This window comes from Emiliania huxleyi (assembly GCF_000372725.1).
Source record: "Emiliania huxleyi CCMP1516 chromosome Unknown EMIHUscaffold_14, whole genome shotgun sequence".
NCBI classification, from domain to species: Eukaryota; Haptophyta; order Isochrysidales; family Noelaerhabdaceae; genus Emiliania; species Emiliania huxleyi.
In genome coordinates, this window is record NW_005201192.1 from 834,053 (window position 1) to 852,430 (window position 18,378).

General features: G+C 65.9%; 6 protein-coding genes across 6 annotated transcripts; 3 read left to right on the plus strand and 3 right to left on the minus strand.

Moving 5' to 3' along the window:
- Positions 1 to 1,163: 1,163 nt before the first annotated feature.
- On the plus strand, positions 1,164 to 1,730 carry EMIHUDRAFT_98524 (hypothetical protein; the record flags this gene model as incomplete). The annotated part of the gene is made up of 1 exon (XM_005787891.1): positions 1,164 to 1,730. One exon carries the CDS (start codon positions 1,164 to 1,166, stop codon positions 1,728 to 1,730), a length of 567 nt encoding a protein of 188 aa, XP_005787948.1.
- Positions 1,731 to 2,373: 643 nt separating this feature from the next.
- On the plus strand, positions 2,374 to 2,937 carry EMIHUDRAFT_201663 (hypothetical protein; the record flags this gene model as incomplete). The annotated part of the gene is made up of 1 exon (XM_005787892.1): positions 2,374 to 2,937. One exon carries the CDS (start codon positions 2,374 to 2,376, stop codon positions 2,935 to 2,937), a length of 564 nt encoding a protein of 187 aa, XP_005787949.1.
- Positions 2,938 to 3,282: 345 nt separating this feature from the next.
- EMIHUDRAFT_449248 (hypothetical protein) lies at positions 3,283 to 6,551 on the minus strand. The gene is made up of 5 exons (XM_005787893.1): positions 5,897 to 6,551; positions 5,493 to 5,762; positions 4,881 to 5,153; positions 4,337 to 4,768; positions 3,283 to 4,111 (listed from the first exon to the last, which is right to left on the minus strand). The coding sequence occupies exons 1-5, from the start codon at positions 6,542 to 6,544 to the stop codon at positions 3,323 to 3,325; spliced, it is 2,412 nt and encodes an 803-aa protein (XP_005787950.1). The 5' UTR covers positions 6,545 to 6,551; the 3' UTR covers positions 3,283 to 3,322.
- Positions 6,552 to 8,960: 2,409 nt separating this feature from the next.
- Positions 8,961 to 10,132, minus strand: EMIHUDRAFT_449249 (hypothetical protein; the record flags this gene model as incomplete). The annotated part of the gene is made up of 4 exons (XM_005787894.1): positions 8,961 to 8,981; positions 9,083 to 9,384; positions 9,530 to 9,585; positions 9,678 to 10,132. The coding sequence occupies 4 exons, from the start codon at positions 10,130 to 10,132 to the stop codon at positions 8,961 to 8,963; spliced, it is 834 nt and encodes a 277-aa protein (XP_005787951.1).
- A 1,542-nt stretch (positions 10,133 to 11,674) lies between these two features.
- Positions 11,675 to 11,890, minus strand: EMIHUDRAFT_63211 (hypothetical protein; the record flags this gene model as incomplete). The annotated part of the gene is made up of 1 exon (XM_005787895.1): positions 11,675 to 11,890. One exon carries the CDS (start codon positions 11,888 to 11,890, stop codon positions 11,675 to 11,677), a length of 216 nt encoding a protein of 71 aa, XP_005787952.1.
- A 3,484-nt stretch (positions 11,891 to 15,374) lies between these two features.
- On the plus strand, positions 15,375 to 17,382 carry EMIHUDRAFT_98527 (hypothetical protein; the record flags this gene model as incomplete). The annotated part of the gene is made up of 5 exons (XM_005787896.1): positions 15,375 to 15,917; positions 16,105 to 16,218; positions 16,307 to 16,396; positions 16,506 to 16,676; positions 17,188 to 17,382. 5 exons carry the CDS (start codon positions 15,375 to 15,377, stop codon positions 17,380 to 17,382), a joined length of 1,113 nt encoding a protein of 370 aa, XP_005787953.1.
- Between the last annotated feature and the right edge of the window lie 996 nt (positions 17,383 to 18,378).

Here is an 18,378-nt window from a genome sequence, read left to right on the forward strand (position 1 = left end):
CGTACCGGGCGAGCGCCTCTCTTTCGTGCGCGGGCTGATCTCGTGGCGCGAGGAGGGCACCGACTGGCGGCGCGTGCCGCCCCGCCAGGAGGCAGCGGCGGAGCCGGCGGAGCCGTCGTCGTCGTCGGTGGCGGCGGCCGAGCCAGAGGCGGCCGAGCCAGAGGCGGCCGAGCCAGCGGAGCCATCGAGCCAGCGAGGCGGTGCGATCGAGGCGGCGCCTGCGGGCCCGGCGCCGAGGAGCAGCACCTTAGCGAGGCGATCCGCGAGTCCATGCCCGCGATCCACGCGCGCTTCGCCGCAAAGGAAGGCGGCAGCACCGCCCGCTCGGCTGAGGAGCTAATGGGTCGCTTTGTCGCGGCCGCGCGCTGGCAACGCGCTGAGGCGGCCGCGCGCTGAGTCGGCCGGGGGGCAGGGGCAGGGCGCGGCGTGGATCTGGAGAGTTGGATGAGAGACAACGAGACGAGTTTGTACGTATGCTGACGTGCGGGGTGGGGGGTGGTGGGGGTGGGGCGTGGGGGTCAGGTGAGAGCAGGTATTCGAAGGGGGAGGGAGCGCCATCGCGCGCGCGAGGGGAGGGGGGCTGGTATATTGGGATGTAATGCTGTCGTGAGGTCCGCCGCGACCGGTACATGGACATGGGCACCGCCTGCGCTCGGCACCGGGCCGCACCGGCTCGGTACAACGATAAAATGCGCCTGCGCCTCGAGGCCTGCGCGGTGCGCCCTGCGCGGGCGGACCCTCTTAGCTGGTGATAGCTCACAGCTTATAGCTCACAAATCACAGCGTGTACACACACAAATCACATGCAGCACCAGGGAACTCGGAACGGGTGTGGGTGGGTGGACAGTGGAGCGGGGAGGGAGGCGGAGGGAGGGGGGGCGCATCGCGACACGGAGAGGGGCTGGGCAGGGTACACCACACGACAGGGTCAAGTGTATGTGTGTAGGCTCGCCCTGGAGCACTTGGAGCACTTGGAGTGCAGTCAGCAACCGCACATCCAGGGCCGGGTAGCCAATAAATAAACAAAGAAATAGATAGAGACCCAAAACAGGCGGCGGCGTGGCATACGAGCTCGTACGTAAAGGAGGCGGGCACAAGTTCCCATTAATGAACCGACAGCAAAAAAGAGAAAAACACGCTCCACGCTCTGCTCTCGCACGCCAATGGCGCACTTCATCACCGCGCCCACCATCCGGTTTGAGCACGCGGCCCTCAGCGCGCCGATTGAGCTCGAGCACCTTCCGGATGCTGGGCCGGAGGTCATGGACGCAGACGGCACCTTTGCCCGCCTTTGGCCGACGGCGCTGGTGCTCTCCAACTGGCTGTGCGAGCACCCGGAGGTGGTCGCCGGAAAGCGCGTCGTGGAACTGGGATCCGGGACGGGTGTCGTCGGGCTCGTCTGCGCCGCGCTCGGGGCAGCCTCGGTGACGCTCACCGACATGCCCGACGCTCTCGAGCTGATCCGAAGGAATGCGGCGCTCAGCCGGCAAAAGGGCGCGGTGACGGTGGCCCCGTGCACGTGGGGCGACGCGGATCACCTCGCCGACCTGCTGCGCGGCGGCGGCGGCTTCGACGTCGTCCTCTGCTGCTTGTTGGTTTTCAAAAATCTCTCGCCCTCACGAGTGGGGTCTGGCCACTCTGCTCTCTGGCGGCGGTGGCCGCGGGCCTTTTGTCGCTTGTTTGTGTCGACTTTGATATGGCATATGCGTGGCGCGTGTAGGCTCCGCTGAGCGCTGTGGTCCGCCGCTGTCCGCGCGGGCGGTGGAGATGCGAGGGTCGCCCCCCCCTTACCTTCCAGCTTCCTTCCTTACCTTTACCTTACCTTGCGTTTCTAGCCACGGCTACTTTCTCTCTCTTTGGTGCTTGGAATTCATTATCCCAACCCCCGAGGGATGCGGGGAACAAGACCGCATCTGAGAAAAGACCGCGAAGTGTCGCATTATCCCAACCCCCGAGGGATGAGGGGAACAAGGTCGCATGCGAGGGGATCGCAATCTCTCCCATAATAACAACGAGAAAAGACCTGGAAGTGTCGCATGTGCATGTGGTCTGGAACTTTTGCTTTTGCCTCCGGCGGACATAGGAGGACTAACTGCGATACCGCCATTGACCATGGCGTCAGCGAGCAGGCAGAACTCAAGAGTGAGCGAAGCCAACTCCTCAGGTGACACGTCGGTGGGCAGCGCTATGCCGACCCACCCGCTGTGACCGCTGAGCCCGAGGTGCGAGAACGCCCCCGCCCCGTCTACATTGACAGCGCCAGGCGGAGCCGCGGTAGATGTTGGCATACCATACACCAGTTCCACCCCTCCCTACCCCACCTGCCGAATCCAAGTCGGGGTGGTGTGGCCCCTCCGCCCTGGCCGCCTCACAATGGCCTCGAGCTCGGCCCCAATCGTTCTTGCATCGGCTACCTCGGTGACGCCGGGCGGCACGGTGATCCCGCCCGGCGTGCGCGTCACCTGGTCCGAGCGAGCGGACCGGCTCTCGCTGCACGTCGAGATTGCCGAGCCTGAGGAGGTGGCGGTCAGCAGCACGGACGCCGGCGCAGTGGCAATCGACGCGGACTCGGACGAGCGGAGGCTGGAGGTCCGATTGCAACTCTTCAGCCAGATTGATGCGAGCAAGACGCGCTGGACAGCCTCTGGCCGCGGAGTCGCGCTCGAGCTCTCCAAGCTGCGGATAGGACGGTGGAACGTGCTGGTGGCGGGCGTGACGCCAGCGACAATCAAGGTGGACTGGTCACAGTATGTGGACGAGGAGGAGGAGCGCGAGGCCAAGCTCTACCCGCACGGCTATGACACGTACAAGATGCGCGGCGCGATGGGAAAGGACTGGGGCTCCAATGTCGCGCACGAGCTCGCTGCGCAAAAGCAGCTCGCCGCCATCAACACATCCAGGCCGGACGAGGAGGACGAGGAGATCTCGTGCTACTGATTCCGTCGATTCCGACGAGCAAGTGCGCCTTGTGTGCTGACTACTCCGACGAGGAGAGGCGAACCGCTTCCCCGGTCGTCTGTCCTCGGGAGAGCCGACGGCCCGGAGCGGGAGGGGCCGAATACGGCGCGAACACGCACACACATAGAGAGAGAGACTCTACGGCTCTAGAGTGAGTTCAGAGAGAGTGACGTCGCGCACCCGACACGACCCGCCCCCCTGCCTGTGAGAGCACCGCACAGACCACACACACATATTTCACACATACATATTTGTTCTCAGATCTTCACGCCGGATATTGGCGAAACACAAAACAGTAATAGCATTTCCGCGGGGGGCGCCTTGTTTTAGCATAAACAACAATGTGTACAATAAAAGAGGGGCATTAGCCGCTACAAGCCTCACAGTCAGGTCCCCCGGGCCCCAACCTGCAAACCTCAGGGGCCTCCGGCGACGTCCCCTCGCCGGTCTGCCCCGCGGCCGCGGGAGCGCCAGCGGCGCCCGCTCTCGAGTCGGCGGCGTTCGCGCGCTGCTGCGACTTGACGGTGAACTTGATGGCGTCGGCCGCGGGCTGTGAGCGGAGGTAGTAGAGGCCGGTCTTGAGGCCGGCGCGCCACGCGTAAAAGTGCATCGAGGAGAGCTGCGCGAACGTGGGCGCCTTGAGGAAGACGTTGAGCGACTGCGACTGGTCGATAAAGGCGCCGCGCTCCGCCGCCATGTCGATGAGGGTCTTCTGCTTCATCTCCCACGCGGTGCGAAACACCTCCCGTGTCTCTGGCGGGATCTCGGGGATGCCCTGCACCGACCCGCCCGCCGCGATCACGCGGTCGCGGATCTCGCGCGACCAGAGGCCGAGCCGCTGCAGCTCCTGCTGCAGGTGCGGGTTGAGCACGAGGAACTCCCCCGCGAGCGTCCGCCGCGCGTACAGGTTCGACGTGTACGGCTCGAAGCACTCGTTGTTGCCGAGGATCTGCGCAGTCGACGCGGTCGGCATCGGCGCGAGCAGCAGCGAGTTGCGCAGGCCGTGGTTGGTGATGTTCGCCTTGAGGCCGCGCCAGTCCCACCGCCCGCTCGGCTCGACGCCCCAGAGGTCGTACTGCAGCAGCCCCATCGACGCGGGCGAGCCTTTGTACGACTCGTACTCCCCGAGCTCGGCCGCGAGCTCGCACGAGGCCTGTGGGCGTGCGCGTGCGGTGGACGTGTCACTCGGGGGGAGGGGGGGGGGATCTAGTCCGTGGGACGGCGGCCCAGCGGGCGGTGACGGGGCGGCGGTGGTGGAAGCGGTGGGGTGTCGCCGGCGGCGAGCCTGCAGCGCTCCGAAGTAGATGGCCTCGAAGATGTCGCGGTTGAGGCGGCGCGCCTCGTCGCTCTCGAATGGGAGGCCGAGCATGGCAAACACGTCGGCGAGGCCCTGCACGCCGAGCCCCATCGGCCGGTGGCGCATGTTCGAGGCGCTGGCCTGCGGCAGCGGGTATGCGTTGGCGGTGATGACGCGGTCGAGCGAGCGCACGACGAAACCAGCGACGCGGCGCAACGCGTCGAGGTCGAACCGCTCGCCGCCGGCGGCGATGTCGACGAAGCGCGGCAGCGCCAGCGAGGCGAGGTTGCACACCGCGACCTCGTCGGCGGAAGTGTACTGCACAATCTCGGTGCACAAGTTCGAGCCGCGGATCGTGCCGAGGTTCTTCTGGTTTGACTTCTTGTTGCACGCGTCCTTGTAGAGCATGTACGGCGTGCCCGTCTCGACCTGCGACTCGAGGATGGCGAACCAGAGCTGCTGCGCCGGCACCACCCGCACCGCGCGCCCCTCGCGCTCGTACGCCTCGTACGCCTGGTCGAACTCATCGCCTAGGAGCCGTCCCGCGCCGTGGCTCAGTCACCTCCCGCGCGGCTCTCTCGCGCGCGCCGCCTCTCTCTCTCTCTCTCTCGCCGTGGAGGTCGACAAGGCCGGTCGCCTCCGACGGGCAAAAGAGGCTCCAGTTCCCGCCCGCCTCGACGCGCCGCATGAAGAGGTCGGGCACCCACAGCGCATAGAACAGGTCGCGCGCCCGCTGCTCCTCCTTGCCGTGGTTGCGCTTCAGCTCCAAAAAGTCAAACACGTCTGCGTGCCACGGCTCGAGGTACATGGCAAAGGCGCCCCGCCGCTTGCCGCCGCCCTGGTCGACGTACCGAGCCGTGGCATCGAAGACTCGGAGCATCGGCACCAAGCCGCACGCCTGAGAGCGGCGCCACACTCACAGCTGAGCAGAGGCGGGCGGGCGAGCGGCGGGTGGCGGGCGGCGGCGGCGAGCATCGCGCGCGGGCCGGTGAGCGTGTGTGTGTGGATCGCGCTCAGTCTCGAACAGTTGAAATCATCGGGGTCAAGCCATCGCCCGAATCGTTAAGGGGAATCCGAATCCGTTCGATGTCATCACGGCGCGTTGGGGGGAGGGAACGAGGCGGCGGGGAGGAGCAGGGGGGGAGGGAGGGAGGAGGGGGGGTGAAGGGGGGGAGGGGGGGGGGGGGGGGGGAGCCTTTCCGCCCGTCGAGCGGATGTAGGAGCCGGAGGCGCGCACGTGGGAGATGGAGAGGCCAATGCCGCCCGCGGAGCGCGAGATGAGGGCGCAATCCGAGAGGGTCTGGAAGATGCCCTCGACCGAGTCGTCGCGCGTGGTGAGGAGGAAGCAGGAGCAGAGCTGCCCCCGAGGGCAGCCCGCGTTGAACAGGGTGGGCGTCGCGTGCGTGTAGAGACCGCGCGACATATAGTCGTAGGCCGCAAGCACACCCTCCACGTCCTCGCCGTGCACCGCCAAGGCGACGCGCATCAGCATGTGCTGCGGCCGCTCCTGCGGCGCGTGCGCGAGGGGCGCTGCTGAGCCAGCAGGAAGAAGGGGGGCCGGAGGCAGGAGGAGGCAGCGGCAGGCAGGAGGCAGCGGCAGAGGGAGTCTGGAGACCAGCGGGGCAAAGGGAGGCGGTGCTCCTGCGGCGTCCCCGCCGGGGTGAGGCCGAGGAGGTAGGAGCGGACGAGCGTGCGGAGGCCAAAGTAGTCGTACCCAAAGTCGCGCTCGTACCGCATCGCGCCCTCGAGCCGCGGCGCCAGCTTCCTCGCCAGCTCTGCAAACTCTTGCTTCACGAGCGGCGCGGGAGTGCCCTTGCGCGGGTGGCGATAGTTGGCCAGAGCCTCCATGGTGTCGGCAAAGGAGTCGCTAGTGTGGTTGTGTATCCGCTTGACGGTCACGCGCGCCGCAAGCTTCGAGTAGTCCGGGTGGTGCGACGTCAGGTACGCCGCCGTCTCGGCAGCGAGCTGGTCAACCTCCGCATCCGTCGCAGTCGCTGTCAGCCCGTCAACCACTCGCGCCGCCAAGTCAGCGGCGGCGGCCGCGATGCTCGGATCGAGGCCGGCGGAGAGTCCAGTGTAGCGAGCCGTGAGCTCCTCCTGAAGCGACCTGCGATCTGGCTCACCGCTATCACCGCCAGCTGCGAGCGCCACCGCCGCGCAGCCGCTGCCGCCACTGAGCCCGCCAATGGCTCCGTCAGCAGTCCCACCGCGAAGCCGAAGAGCCGGACGGAGCTCGGGCCCTGGCCCGCGCAACAGGGCGCCCGCGGCGGCGAGAACGACACAAGCCATGTATATCTGGAGCACGCGGCCGGGGCCGTGCAGAGGCACGAGTGACCGGTATTTTTTATTGGGGACTGAGCATGCTCGATTCCCCATGGTACGGGACCCCATGAACTCCGTGCACGTGGCTCTTACGTACATTCCCAGGAGGAGGACTGCTGAGAGGAGTCGAAGGGTTTCTCGGGGTGAGTGCACCACTATAATAAATAAATAAATAAAAACGGACACCTCTCTACTGTGAGATGGGTAAAAAGGAACAGGTCCCCGCCCTTGCGATCTTTGTGCAGGGTTCTTTGTGGGTGTGGTCGGCGACTAGCCGGGGTCGTCCTCCCGGTGGGGGACTAGCAATGGTGCACTAACCGCCTCTGCAAGATTTTTCAGTGTCGACTTCTACTTGAGAGCACACCCCCCGGCCTCTCCCTTTTCTCTCAGTGTACGTACTTTTAGCTTACTGGGAGAAAAGGGAGACACTCTCTCTCTCTCTCTCAGTGTATGAGGCTCTTGCGTACCATTCCACATTCCACATTCGTCAGATCTTTTCTTTCGAAAAGGTCCACCCTCCGCATGGAGGGATCGCCTTACGGGCAACCTGACCGCCCTACGGGCACCACGCACTCTCACACGCCAATACACGCGCGGCCGGCGCCCCTCATGCCCTTCTCCACGCACACGTCCCCGCGCGCACGCAAACACACGCGTAGCGCCCAGAAGCCTGTGTCATGTGCGCAAGCCCTGTGCTGGCGCCCCATGGCCGTCCCGCGCCGCCCGCACCAGCCACGCGCCCCTCGCACCACCAGAGGCAGCCGCATATCCACTCACGCCGCGACGCGCGCGCCGCAGCACACCTCACCAGCACTACCTCGCCTTTTTGCGCCCTGTGCAGGCTCTGCACACTGCTCCTGGCATCTCACAAGCGGCTGTACCAGGACGCGCCGCGTACGACGCAGATTCCGCACCACGCAAGGCACGCACGCACGCACGCACCCGCACGCGCGCGCACGCGCGCTCATCCGCTCAGTCTGCTCCACAGCCTGTCAGCCTGCCTGCACACACAGCATACAGCACCATGTGCACGCACTGCGCTCAACGATGCAGCCCGCACCCCGCAACAACAGCCTGCCCCTCGCCTCATCACGACGTCTCGCGCACACTCCGCCAGCAGCCCAACCAGAGACACTGCAGCGCGCGCCTCTGCACGCCTGCAGTCTCTCTGACCTTCCCAATCCTCCCCGCCGCCGCGCCTCCCCTGGCACACACCGCAGCAGTTTGAACATGTGAGAACGACCGAGCCCGCGCCTGCCGCACACAGCCCCGTATTCGACTGTTGGTAAGTGCACGCTGTTGCGCCTCTGTGTGTGTGTGCTCGCTTACTGCCAAAAAAGAAAAACATGATGCGGAGACAAACATTCCTGCTGAGTGCTGTCCAGATACAAAATATATACACCGGAAAGGCCCGACGCCCCCCCCGGGCACAAACCCCACACCGAAACCCCTCTGCCGCACTTTTTACTGTCATCTCACATCTGCCAGAACGAAGAAAAAAAACACCGCCGAGAGACAAACACTTGCTGTCGTGAAACCGGTCCCGAGTTCGAATCTTCTGGTCCACGTTCGTTTTGGATTTTGCGAAAGAAAACTGACAGGAAAGAATTCTTAAAATTAAAAATAAATACAGGAAAGAAAAAACACCGCGGGGATTCAGAAAATAAAAGAAAAACAGGCTAACCCCAGTAGGGATAACGCCGAGTGCCAGACCACCAGGGGGCAAGTGTGTGTAGCACCTTCGACCCCGAAATGAAGGTCGCCACGCAAAACCGGGCGCTAGGAGAGGTGAACTGAAGGCTGAGACAACGGAGGCCGAGCCTGAGTGGGCGCCCGCGCGCCCCCACACAGGCAAGCCTCTGTCCTTCGGCCCACTCCGGCGATCGTCCGTGGGCGGCCGCGGACAACATGGGGCCTAATCAATTCCCTCAACACCCGACCCCACTCTAGGGACAGCAGCGCGCTTCTCATCCCGGAGAGGGAAGGAGGGGGGGGGGGGGGGAGATCAGAGAGCCAAAGCAGGGAGTACCCCCGACGGACGCGAGTCGGGGGGAAAGCGAGACGAGAGATTCAAGGCGAACTTCATCACCCGTCCAGGAGCCCCGCATTAGGTAGCGACCCCAGGTTCAGAGCTAGGCTTCCCGACAGGGCAGGGAACCCCCAGCGCGCAGGCGGGGCCCACGGTAGCCTCGTGCAGTACGCGATACCGAGAGCTGGGGGAGAGGCGCGCCACGCCAAGGGGGACGAGTGACGGGGGGGGGAGAGTAGTGTCTTTCGCAGGGTAAAAAGCAAATTTTTTTCCTCATTCGTCATTTGACATTCCCGTAGGAGGACTCTGCTGACTGGGTTTGCGATGAGGAGCGACCCGAAGGGTTTCTCCGAGCTACGACGACGCTGCGGAGGCCTCGCAAAAAGAGAAAATCCACCGCTCCAAGTGCTCCAAGCACACAGACACACTCAGTAAAGGGGGCGGTCGCTGTAGACTCGGGCGGGCGTCCCGCGTACAGCGGCGGCGGTTGCCTCGGCCGCGACCCGTTCGCGCGCCTCTGGCTCCAAGTCGGCAACGGCGAGGGACACATAGGCGGGCACAGCTGCGGTCGCGAGCGGAGTCAGCCCGCCGACCGAACCGAGAACCGTCGCTGAGGCGGCGAGCGGCAGCAGCTGCGGCGCCGTCCGCCATAGGTGCGGCGCCAGCACGGCACGGATGACTGCCGTGGGCACGAGCAGAGCACACGCCGGGACAAGCACCGCCTGGAGCAGCGCCGCTCGCTCCACCGTCGCCCGCGCGGCCGCCGTCGAGGAGACGCCTACGGGAGGCTTCCGGGAAGGTTCAGAGAGTGTGCGACGGGAGAGGCCTGCGGCCGCCTCGCAGCCCCGCATGAGTGGGTGGGTGGGTGGGGGAGAGGCACCATGGTGGGAGCGGCGCGGCGCGCGCGAGCAGGCGGCGGGCACCCGGAATGGCGACGCCAGACTCGTCCAGGAGCGGCACGCCCCGCTCGAGCATCGGCCTGCGCACGGGTCCGCTCGGAGCGCCTCTCGGAGCGCCTCTCTGGGGGCGCCTCTCGGAGGCGTCTCTCGGGAGCGCCAGCTGTTGATCCACGTCGACAGCCCGCCGGCGAAGCAGAGCGCCAGGTGCGGCGCGGCGAGCGTGAGCCGCCTCGGCAACCGAGAGTGAAGCGCGCCCAGCCCGATGGCGCAAGCGCTCGCCGTCGAGACAGCGTAGGCGGCCGTCATCTGCCTCGGGTCGAGGTCTCGCGACGTGTCAGCGTAGTTGCAGTAGCGCACCGCCGCCGAATGCGACTGGTAGAACCAGTGCCAAAAGAGGGTGCCGGCCGCGGAGCCAGAGGAGGAGATCCCAATGGCGGCGATGGTCGTCACAGGCACGAAGGAGCAGATGCGGAAGGCCGACGGCACAGGCTGCTGGAGCACGGGGTGCACCGCCGCCTCAAAGGTGCACCGCGCAGCCTCCACCTCGGAGGCCTCCGCAAAGGAGGCGGCACGCGGGTCAGAGAGCAGCTTGGTCGCCGCGTGCGCCTTTGCATCCGAAACGAGCATGCCGGACGGGTTCCAGCGGCGCAAGAGCCGCCGCAGTCGCGCCGGGTAGGGCTCGAAGGGTGACGAGGCCATAGGGCTGGCTTGTGCTCCGACGCTCGGCTGTGACACTTCCGACGACTTGCTTCTTGTTGTGCTGTGAGAGAGGCTTGGCGGGAAGAATTCTTTTTTTTAGTCCGCGCCAGTCCGCGCCCTTGTCGTGCCAGTGTGCTGTGAGAGAGGCTTGTATTTAAGAATTCTTTTTTGAGCTTAGCCTTCGATGTTATGAAACAAACGCAAGGCGGACATGGCATATCGCTCTCGGGCCCACAGACATCCCGCACACCCGCCGCACACCCGCCGCCCCCGCGCGCGCCCCGGCCGTGAGAGAGGGGAGTGACAGCTTGGGACGGCGACAGACGAGATACCTCGCACTCACTCCATGTATGTGCGCGAACGCAGGGTAAATGTAAGCCGGATGGCTCACAGGGCACCTCTTGCGCCCCGAGCTGACCATCTACCGCACTGAACACTTCCGCCCCCTCGCTCCCAACCCACCCACCTCGCCTCTTTTTTTGATTTGAACAAAACGCCCCACAACTTGTGCTCTTGTTTGTGCCCTTGGCACCGTGTGTGCTGGGGGGGGCGACAGGGAGGACGTGGCCCTGAGTTATGTGTACGCCAACTCAGGGTGTGTGGCAGCCAGCGGATGTTAGTCATTACAAGAAACAGGCTCGTGCAAGTGCCTGCCAAGCGGCCGTGGGCTCTCAGGTAGGCTCTGGGGTGCTCTGGGGTGCTCTGGGGCCACTCGGGACCGCTCGGGACCGCTCGGGACCGCTCGGGACCGCTCGGGTTGCGACTCGGGACGGCTCGGGACCGCTCGGGACCGCTGGGCTCGGACACTTCCGAACATTGCTACTCCGTTGTGACTGTGCATGCATCCAGGAGTGCCAGAGACCCTTAGACACCATTGGCTTGGGAGGCGCCCACATCTTTTAATGATTAACATCCTGTGTCTTGTGAGCCTGTTTCCTGTTTGTTTGTGTCTGTGTGTCGCTCGTGCGGTCGTGCGTGTGTCGTCATCATCTGTCTAGCGTCCACCCATACCGCGTTGGTGTCCAGTCCGAGCCTGGCTGCTCTTGACCTTCCTACCTAACCTAACCTAACTGACAGTCGAGAAACAGCAACGACAGTAAACTCAGCACACTGGGTCCCTCCCAGGAAGGCGAATGCGATGACGTATGGTTCTTGCACTTGTGCAAGATTGGGCGTCTTCTGCCGCAGTCCCTTTGATGGGAGGCCCCAGGGAGCAGGGTGGGGGCCACCTCGAACCCCTAGCCAGGGCCCAGGGTTTCGAGCGGAGGGTGCCCCCGGATTCATCTATCCGTTGGGCCCCGGTACCTTCTCTAGAACTGATCACATTGCGCAGCAACCGTCGGCCGCCGCTTTTTAGCTGGACGGCAGTGCGCTGCGCCGTGTCGCTCTGTCGTGCACGCTCTCGTGCTTCGTTGTGACGCGGGTCCATGTACTGCGTTTATCAGAAGACGGCCTCTAACTTTTATGGTTCTAACGAACATACCCGACTGTCTTCTTGCTTGTGTCCAGTCGTCCCAGTCTCTCAGTTCTCCGATTCTCCTCTCCTTGCCTCGCAAACGGCATCTTCCGTATCAGCAGCTCGGTGCTACTCTGGTACTTGCGAATCTCGCGAAGTGCCGCTTGCCCCGGGCGGAAGCGGTGCGGCTTACGCACGGGCGCCGACACTGCCGGTTTACGACGCGGCATACACACACAGGCAGTGCTCCTGTTTCGAGAAAGAAATCCAGGCTGTCCGAGGAAATCCACCGCGGTGGCGCTCTCGCGCTTCCGGCCGCATACTCTCGTCTTGATTTGCCAACCATATACCTGTACTCGTCCCGGCCAAGGACTTGCAACACGAGTGCGCCGGGGGGAAAAGAATTCAATCAATCGCCCTGCGAACTCACCGCATGTTTGTTGGCTGTCGCACTCCCCTGTATGCTCCTCGCATCGCAATTCGTCGACGCTGAACCCGCACTGCTCGCGACGGCTCCCACCGCAAGCGCTCGGCGGCTCGCTGCACCGTCGGCTGCAGAGAGTGCACCAGAGGGCGAGACCAAGGTGAGGCTCCGCAGAAGGCTAAGGAGGTCAACATGGGGAAACTCAAAGGCGGCAAGGGCGGCGGCGGCGGCGGCGGCGGCGGTGGCGGCGGCGGCGGCGGCGGCGGTTGCGGCGGCCGCGGCGGCGGCGGCGGCGGCGGCAAGGGCGGGGGTGGCAAGGGCGCTGGCCTGGTTGCGCCCTCAGGTAAGGTAAGGTAAGGTAAACTTCTCCACACACACGAGGTGGTGGGGCAAGGGGGGGCAACCCTCGCGTCTCCACGTCTAACGACAGGAGCCCCACGGCATTTAAAGTGCAAGGCCCGGTGCGCGTGGGTGAGCGGTGTGTGTGTGTAAGTGTGTGTGTGTGTGTGTGTGTGTGTGTGTGTGTGTGTGTGTGTGTGTGTGTGTGTGTGTGTGTGTGTGTGTGTGTGTGTGTGTGCCCTCACAGCTGAGTGGCGGAGGAGACGTCCTACCGGACGCCGGCCCGCCGGACGCCGGCCTGCCGGCGCTTCTGCTCCACGCCGCAGTCTCGTTGGTTTCTTGCTGCGCGCCTCTGCTCATGCGCGTGTTGCCATCACCCCCGCGCGGGTCGCTCACGCATTCGGCCGTGGATAGGCGCGCTGCTGGTGGTGCTGCTCGGGGGGGCGGCCACGGATGACCCGATGGTGGCGGTCCTCGCTCTCGAAGGTATTGCTCACTTGGCCGTCCCTCAGCCGCACATCAGCGTCCCGACGAGCGGCGTGCTATGCGGGCCCGCCGCCGGCGACGCGGGCGGCGAGCCGACGTGCGTGCCGCAGTCGTAGGCAGCGCTGGCGAAGCGAGGCGGTCGGCGCAGGCCCCAGGAGGCGGTCGCCGCGAGAGAAGCGAGGCAGAAGATGCTGTTGGAAGGGTGGGGAGCAGCCTGCCGTCGAGCGGCGCGCCGCGCAAGCCCGCTGTCGGCGACCCGATCGGAGAGCTGGAGTCGTGGTACTATTGAGCGCGCCATCGCACCCGAAGAGATCGTCGAGCAAAGCCGCCGTGAAGCCACCGTGTATCAAATGCACATGACCGTTGAGCTCGTCTCCGAGATGAACCACTGCACCTCCACGGGTGATCCCGCTCCCTGGCGACGAGCTTCGCCATGACCACATGGCAACCTTCTCCAACCGTCGTTCCCCTTGCAGCGTCTGCCACACCATATTTTTGTCCTCACGGGAGGCGAGAGAGTCTCGCTGCTCCTTTGCTGGCGTGAAGTCTGTGACGCCGGGCTGTCTCCTGGCCGACACCAGCGAGTCAAAGGATGCAGCCCTGCCTCCTTCGTCCGCATCCTCCGCCTGCTCCTTCAAGTAGCCCGCGAGCTGGCGCGCCGTCGGGTAGTCGAAGACGAGCGTCGACGGCAGCGCCGCGCCCGACATCGACCGCAGCTGGTTGCCGAGCTCAACCGCGCCGAGCGAGTCGATGCCGGCCTCCATGAGCGGCGTGTCGGCGGTGAGGCCGCCTGCGCCGGTGAGGTCCTCCAGCACCGACAGCACGGCCGCCTCGACGTGCGGCTAGCGCGCCGCGGGAGGCAGCCGCGAGAGCGCCCTGCCCATCTCGCTCTCCACGGCTGGCACGGCGGCGGCGGTGGTGGCTGAGTGCGATGGCGCAAAGGCGGAGAGCGCCTTTGGCACGAACGGGAGCACGCCAAGGAAGCGGCGCCAGTCGACGAGGAGTAGCATCTGCACTGCGGGGCAGATTCGAGTGCGACTGATCACGCTCGACCGCCTCGCTCTCGCCACCTCGCCAGCCTCGTCGCTCCTGACGGCGACATCCGTGTCTCCCGGCGGAGGCATCGCGTTTCGAGCCACAACGGACTGCGCGCTCCGCTTTTCGAACCACCAAAACTCGCGGCACCCAGGTGCCGGTGCAGGTGCAGGTGCCACAAGTTTGCGCCCGGCCCTCTAGCGCCGCGCGCTGGCCCCGGCTGCGTCCCCGCGTGGCCTGCCCGATGGCGTGGTGCCCGCCCTCCACCCACCTCCCCGCGCGGGGCCGCTCCTGGGCGACCCGGGCGCCCTCCGACCAAACTGCCGCACTACTATCATACAACAACAACCTCTACATGATAAGCGGCGAACGAGGCACGGTCGCTCTCCGACATGAGGCGCGTTGCACTTGCCAGTGCTGCCCTGGCCTTCTGTCTGCCCGCCCAATGGGTGGCAGGTGCCTCTGCTGCTGTGGCATGCCTCACGGCTGCGACTGGCCGGCGCCTCCGGGCGCGTCAGCTCGGCTCGGCGTAGCGATACAGTGGCCAGCGCAACTCGCCTGGACTCAACGCTCAGCCAGGAGCTCCCGCACGCGCTCGCTGGCGCGAGTCATGGCGCATGCAACGCGCAGCAATGCTCGCCTCGCGCCTCCCGCAAATGCGACCGTCCTCGCAGCCGACAGTCCACCGCCTGCTAAAGAAGCACAGCGACGAATGCGGCACCGGCGACGCATGGCAGGCTGGTCATGACGCAGTTATAGGGTGTTATGTGCCGTCACAGTGGACTCTCTGTGTGTCAGGGATAGTCAGGGCCGTCCATCAGAGCTCCAGTAAGCTCGGAGACACCCCATTAGTGCGGCTCGACCTCTTTGAGTCACTGCCTTCCCGCGGTTTTGCTGTAGAGCCTCTACAACAAACTCTACAACAAAATCGCGCTCTACATCGCTCTACAACGCAGGCACTTCGTCCCGCGGCGGATGTAGAGCTCTACAGCTCTACAGCGCTCTACATCTCTACAGCTCTACAGCGCTCTACACTCTACATCCTCTACACCCTCCCTCAGGAGGTGGATGGACTGCTGACAGGGTTTGCGATGTGAGCACTTGCACTTTGGATGAAGGAGCGAACTTTTTTTGAATTTCCTTCTGAGGAACATACCCGAAAGGTGGACTTGAAAACGTGCGCCTCGTAAAATTCTTTTTCGAGCTCCAACCCGTGCCCAGTGTATAACAAATGTGCCCAGTGTATAACAAAAAAATAAAACGGACACGCCAAGTACTGTAAAATTCTTTTTTGAGGAAGCCGTCGCCCGCGCCTCGCCTGTCGCGTGAATCGTAAAAGAAAGAAAGAAAGAAAACACGCAACCCAAGGGAGGGATGGAGTCCTGCGACCGCCAAAAAATTCTCGAGCTCCAACAGGCACAACGCCCACAATGGCGGCCATGGAGGTGGACGCGGAGGCTGGCACGCTACAACTGTACCAGCGGGACGTGAACTGCCTCTCCGACGACGACCGTACCACGCGGCGGCGTGCGCTGACGCGGCTGGCGGCGTCCGTCTCCACTTTGGCGTCGGACGAGGCCGCCGGCATGCAGACCCTCGCCGCCCTCTGGGAGCAATCGCTGCGCGCGCCGCTGCTCAAGCTGCTCGCCGATCCGGTGGAGAAGAACCGCGAGCTCGCGCTCGCACTCACTGCCGCGGTCCTCGAGGCGCTGCCGCAGCCGGTCATCCGCGCCTCGCTCGCCCACGTCGCGCCGGCCGCTGCAGCGCGCCTCTCGAGCTCGGCGGCGGCAGAGCCGACCGAGGAGCTGCGGCTCGAGCTGCTCAGACTGCTGGGCACCCTCGCGCGCCGCGCCGGCACGCCACTTTCCGTCTACCTTCCCGAGATTGCCGCTGCACTGCGCGCCGGCTTTGCCGACCCGTTTCCCGACGCAAAAAAGGCGGCGAGATTAGCGGAGATGAGGCGATGGCGTCCAGTTGAGCCGAGGGAGGAGAGGCAGTGGCCGAGATTGACCTCTTGCCGAGCTGCAGCGCGGTTCGGGGCCTCACAGCTAATGGAGAGGAGGAGGCCGATCGGACCGCAGTCGTTGAAGCGGGGCAAAGCGTTTGCCGCTCTCGCCGCCGCGTGCCCGTGAGGAGTTCATGCCGCGTCCTCCGCGACAGGCGGCGTGCTCGCTCTGCGTGCAGCTGAGCGACGTGCTGGCCGAGCACATCGAGCCGCATTGCGCGATGCTCGCACGAGCGCTCCTCCCCGCCCTGGCGCACCAGCACTCGCGAGTCCGGACCGCCGCCGTCGAGGCGCTCCCTCTGCTTCTCGCACGAGCCGTCGGAATGCTCCCAGATCGTGCGTCGAAGCCTCCCCTAGGCGCTTGTGGCTCTGCTGCTGCGGGAGCCGTCGGCGCTCGCAGAGCTTGGCCCTCAGCTCGCCCTCCTCGCCACCGACCGCGCGAGCTCGGTGGGCCCCTGCTCCGCACGCGCTGCCCTGCACATCCCGCCTCGCACCCGCCCGCCCTCTCCCGCACTCCCTCGTCCTGCCTCCCAGTCGCGCTGGTCCGTCGCTGCAGGTCCGCGAGCAGGCGGTTGGCTCGGTGGCGCGGCTGCTTGCCGAGATGCCCCACCGAGAGGCCAACACCGCTCGCCTCTTGCCGCACCTGCTCTGCGCCCTCTCGGACGAGGTCGAGTCGATCCGCTCGCTCGCCCACACCTCGCTGGCCCGCCTCGGCGGCTCCACGGACGTAGCGGCTCAGCGAGTGCAGCCGCTGGCGCCCGCCCGAACTCGCGGCTTCCTGGCGAACCCTCTACACTGTCAGCGAGGACGCCTCTCGCCCGTAGGCCGCCCTCGCCCCCGATCTGATGGCGGCGGCCGACGCTGCGACCTTCGACGGAGCGCCCCCAGAAGCTGCCGATGCTCGTGGCGAGGGGGCTGCACGCGTAGCCGCCGCCGCCGCCGCCGCCGCCGCCGCCGCCGCGCCGCCTTTTCCGCCCGAGCTGGCCGAGACCACTTTCGCAGCCGCGCCGCCAGCGGGCGCGGCGGGACTGGTGGCTTGCGAGTTGCACCGCCTGCTCCCGCCCGCGCTGAAGGAGTTGTCGGACTGGACCGCCAAGGCGGGTGCTGCCTAGCCACCGACGCCCTTTCTAGCCACGGCCGCCATGTGTGGGCACACCCTCTCCACGCGAGGGACCCACAGACCGAGCTTGTCCTCCCTCCCAGCATCCTCTCTCAACACGAGCACGCTGCGCATCCAGGCGCGCATTCGCGCGGCGGACACGCTCGCCGGCACGCTCTGGCTCGTCGGGCCGGCAGCAACCGACCACCTAGGCCCGCTGCTCGCCGCTCTCTCGAAGACGGTGGAGGACTCGGATGAGGGCGTCGCACGGCAGGCGCGGCCCTCTGCCCTCTGCCGCCCCAAACCTGGTGCGCTCCGGCAGCGGCCAACGTGATGTGACCTCGGCAGGTGCGCCGCTGCGCGCAGCTCGTCGGCCGCTCTTGCGACCTCGCCGTGTATGTGCCTCTCGTCCTCGACCAGCTACGGGCACCGTCCGGCGCCGCACTTGTCGGGAGCGCCGCCACCGCCGGGTGCGGCGGTAACTCCGCCGGCGGCGGCGCCGATTTCTTGCGCGGGGGTGGCCACTCGCGGATGAGGCCGGCCGCAGTGACTGTGCTAGAGGGCGCGGAGACCGACGCGGGAGCCATCGGCAGACGGGCGGGCTGGTTGGCCCTCCTGGGCGAACTGCTGGCCGGCGCGACGGCCGAGCAGCTGAGGCCGCACCTCTCCGCGCTGCTCGCGACGGTGGGTGCTGACCCGCAAGCCGTGCCCTTCTTGCCTCGGTCCCAGCCGGCACGCGAGCGCCAAGCGACACTACCTGCACTCTCCAGGTGGCGCGGCCTGTCTTTTGCGTCCCCGGCCGAGCGTCGGACGACGATGCTGGCGCCTCGTTTGCAGCGACGCAGCTCCGGCTCTGCTCTTTCCTCGGGCAGCTGATCTCGTCGGCCGGCGCCGCTTGCGCCTCGGGCGACAACGGGTTGCTGCTCTACTCAGCGCTGATGCGCGTGGCGTCGGTGCCGTCATCGGCGCAGCACGGGTTTGCGTCGCAGCGGCGCGCTATCGAGTGCTTGAGTGCCATGGCGGCGGCGGTCGACGGCGGCTCCGCCGAAGCGCTGCACGCGGTCTTCCTGCCGCCGCTGCTCGCGCAAATCACCGCGGGGGAGGCGTACAAGTCATGGAAGGTTGACTCGGCCGAATGGCACTTGTTCCAGGCGCTGTGCAGGCAGGCGGGCGGCGCCACGTGCGCGCGCGTGCTGCTGCTGCTGCTGCCGCCGCTCGCCGCGGTGGGCGGCTGCCCGGGGGGAGGGGGGAGGAGGAGGGGGGAGGGGGAGGGGGGAGGGGGGGGGGGGGGGGGGCTGTACGAACCAATTTTCCTAGGGGGGCACCGGAG

Excerpts from the sequence above, each read along its gene's own strand:
- EMIHUDRAFT_449248 (XM_005787893.1), bottom strand. The coding sequence starts at position 6,544 with ATGGCTTGTGTCGTTCTCGCCGCCGCGGGCGCCCTGTTGCGCGGGCCA. Across the intron at positions 5,154-5,492 it reads TTGGCCTCTCCATCTCCCAC|GCGTGCGGCTTGGTGCCGAT; the intron begins GTGCGCGCCTCC and ends CGCCGCTCTCAG. Across the intron at positions 4,769-4,880 it reads CGTCGGAGGCGACCGGCCTT|GCGTACGAGGCGTACGAGCG; the intron begins GTCGACCTCCAC and ends GAGTTCGACCAG.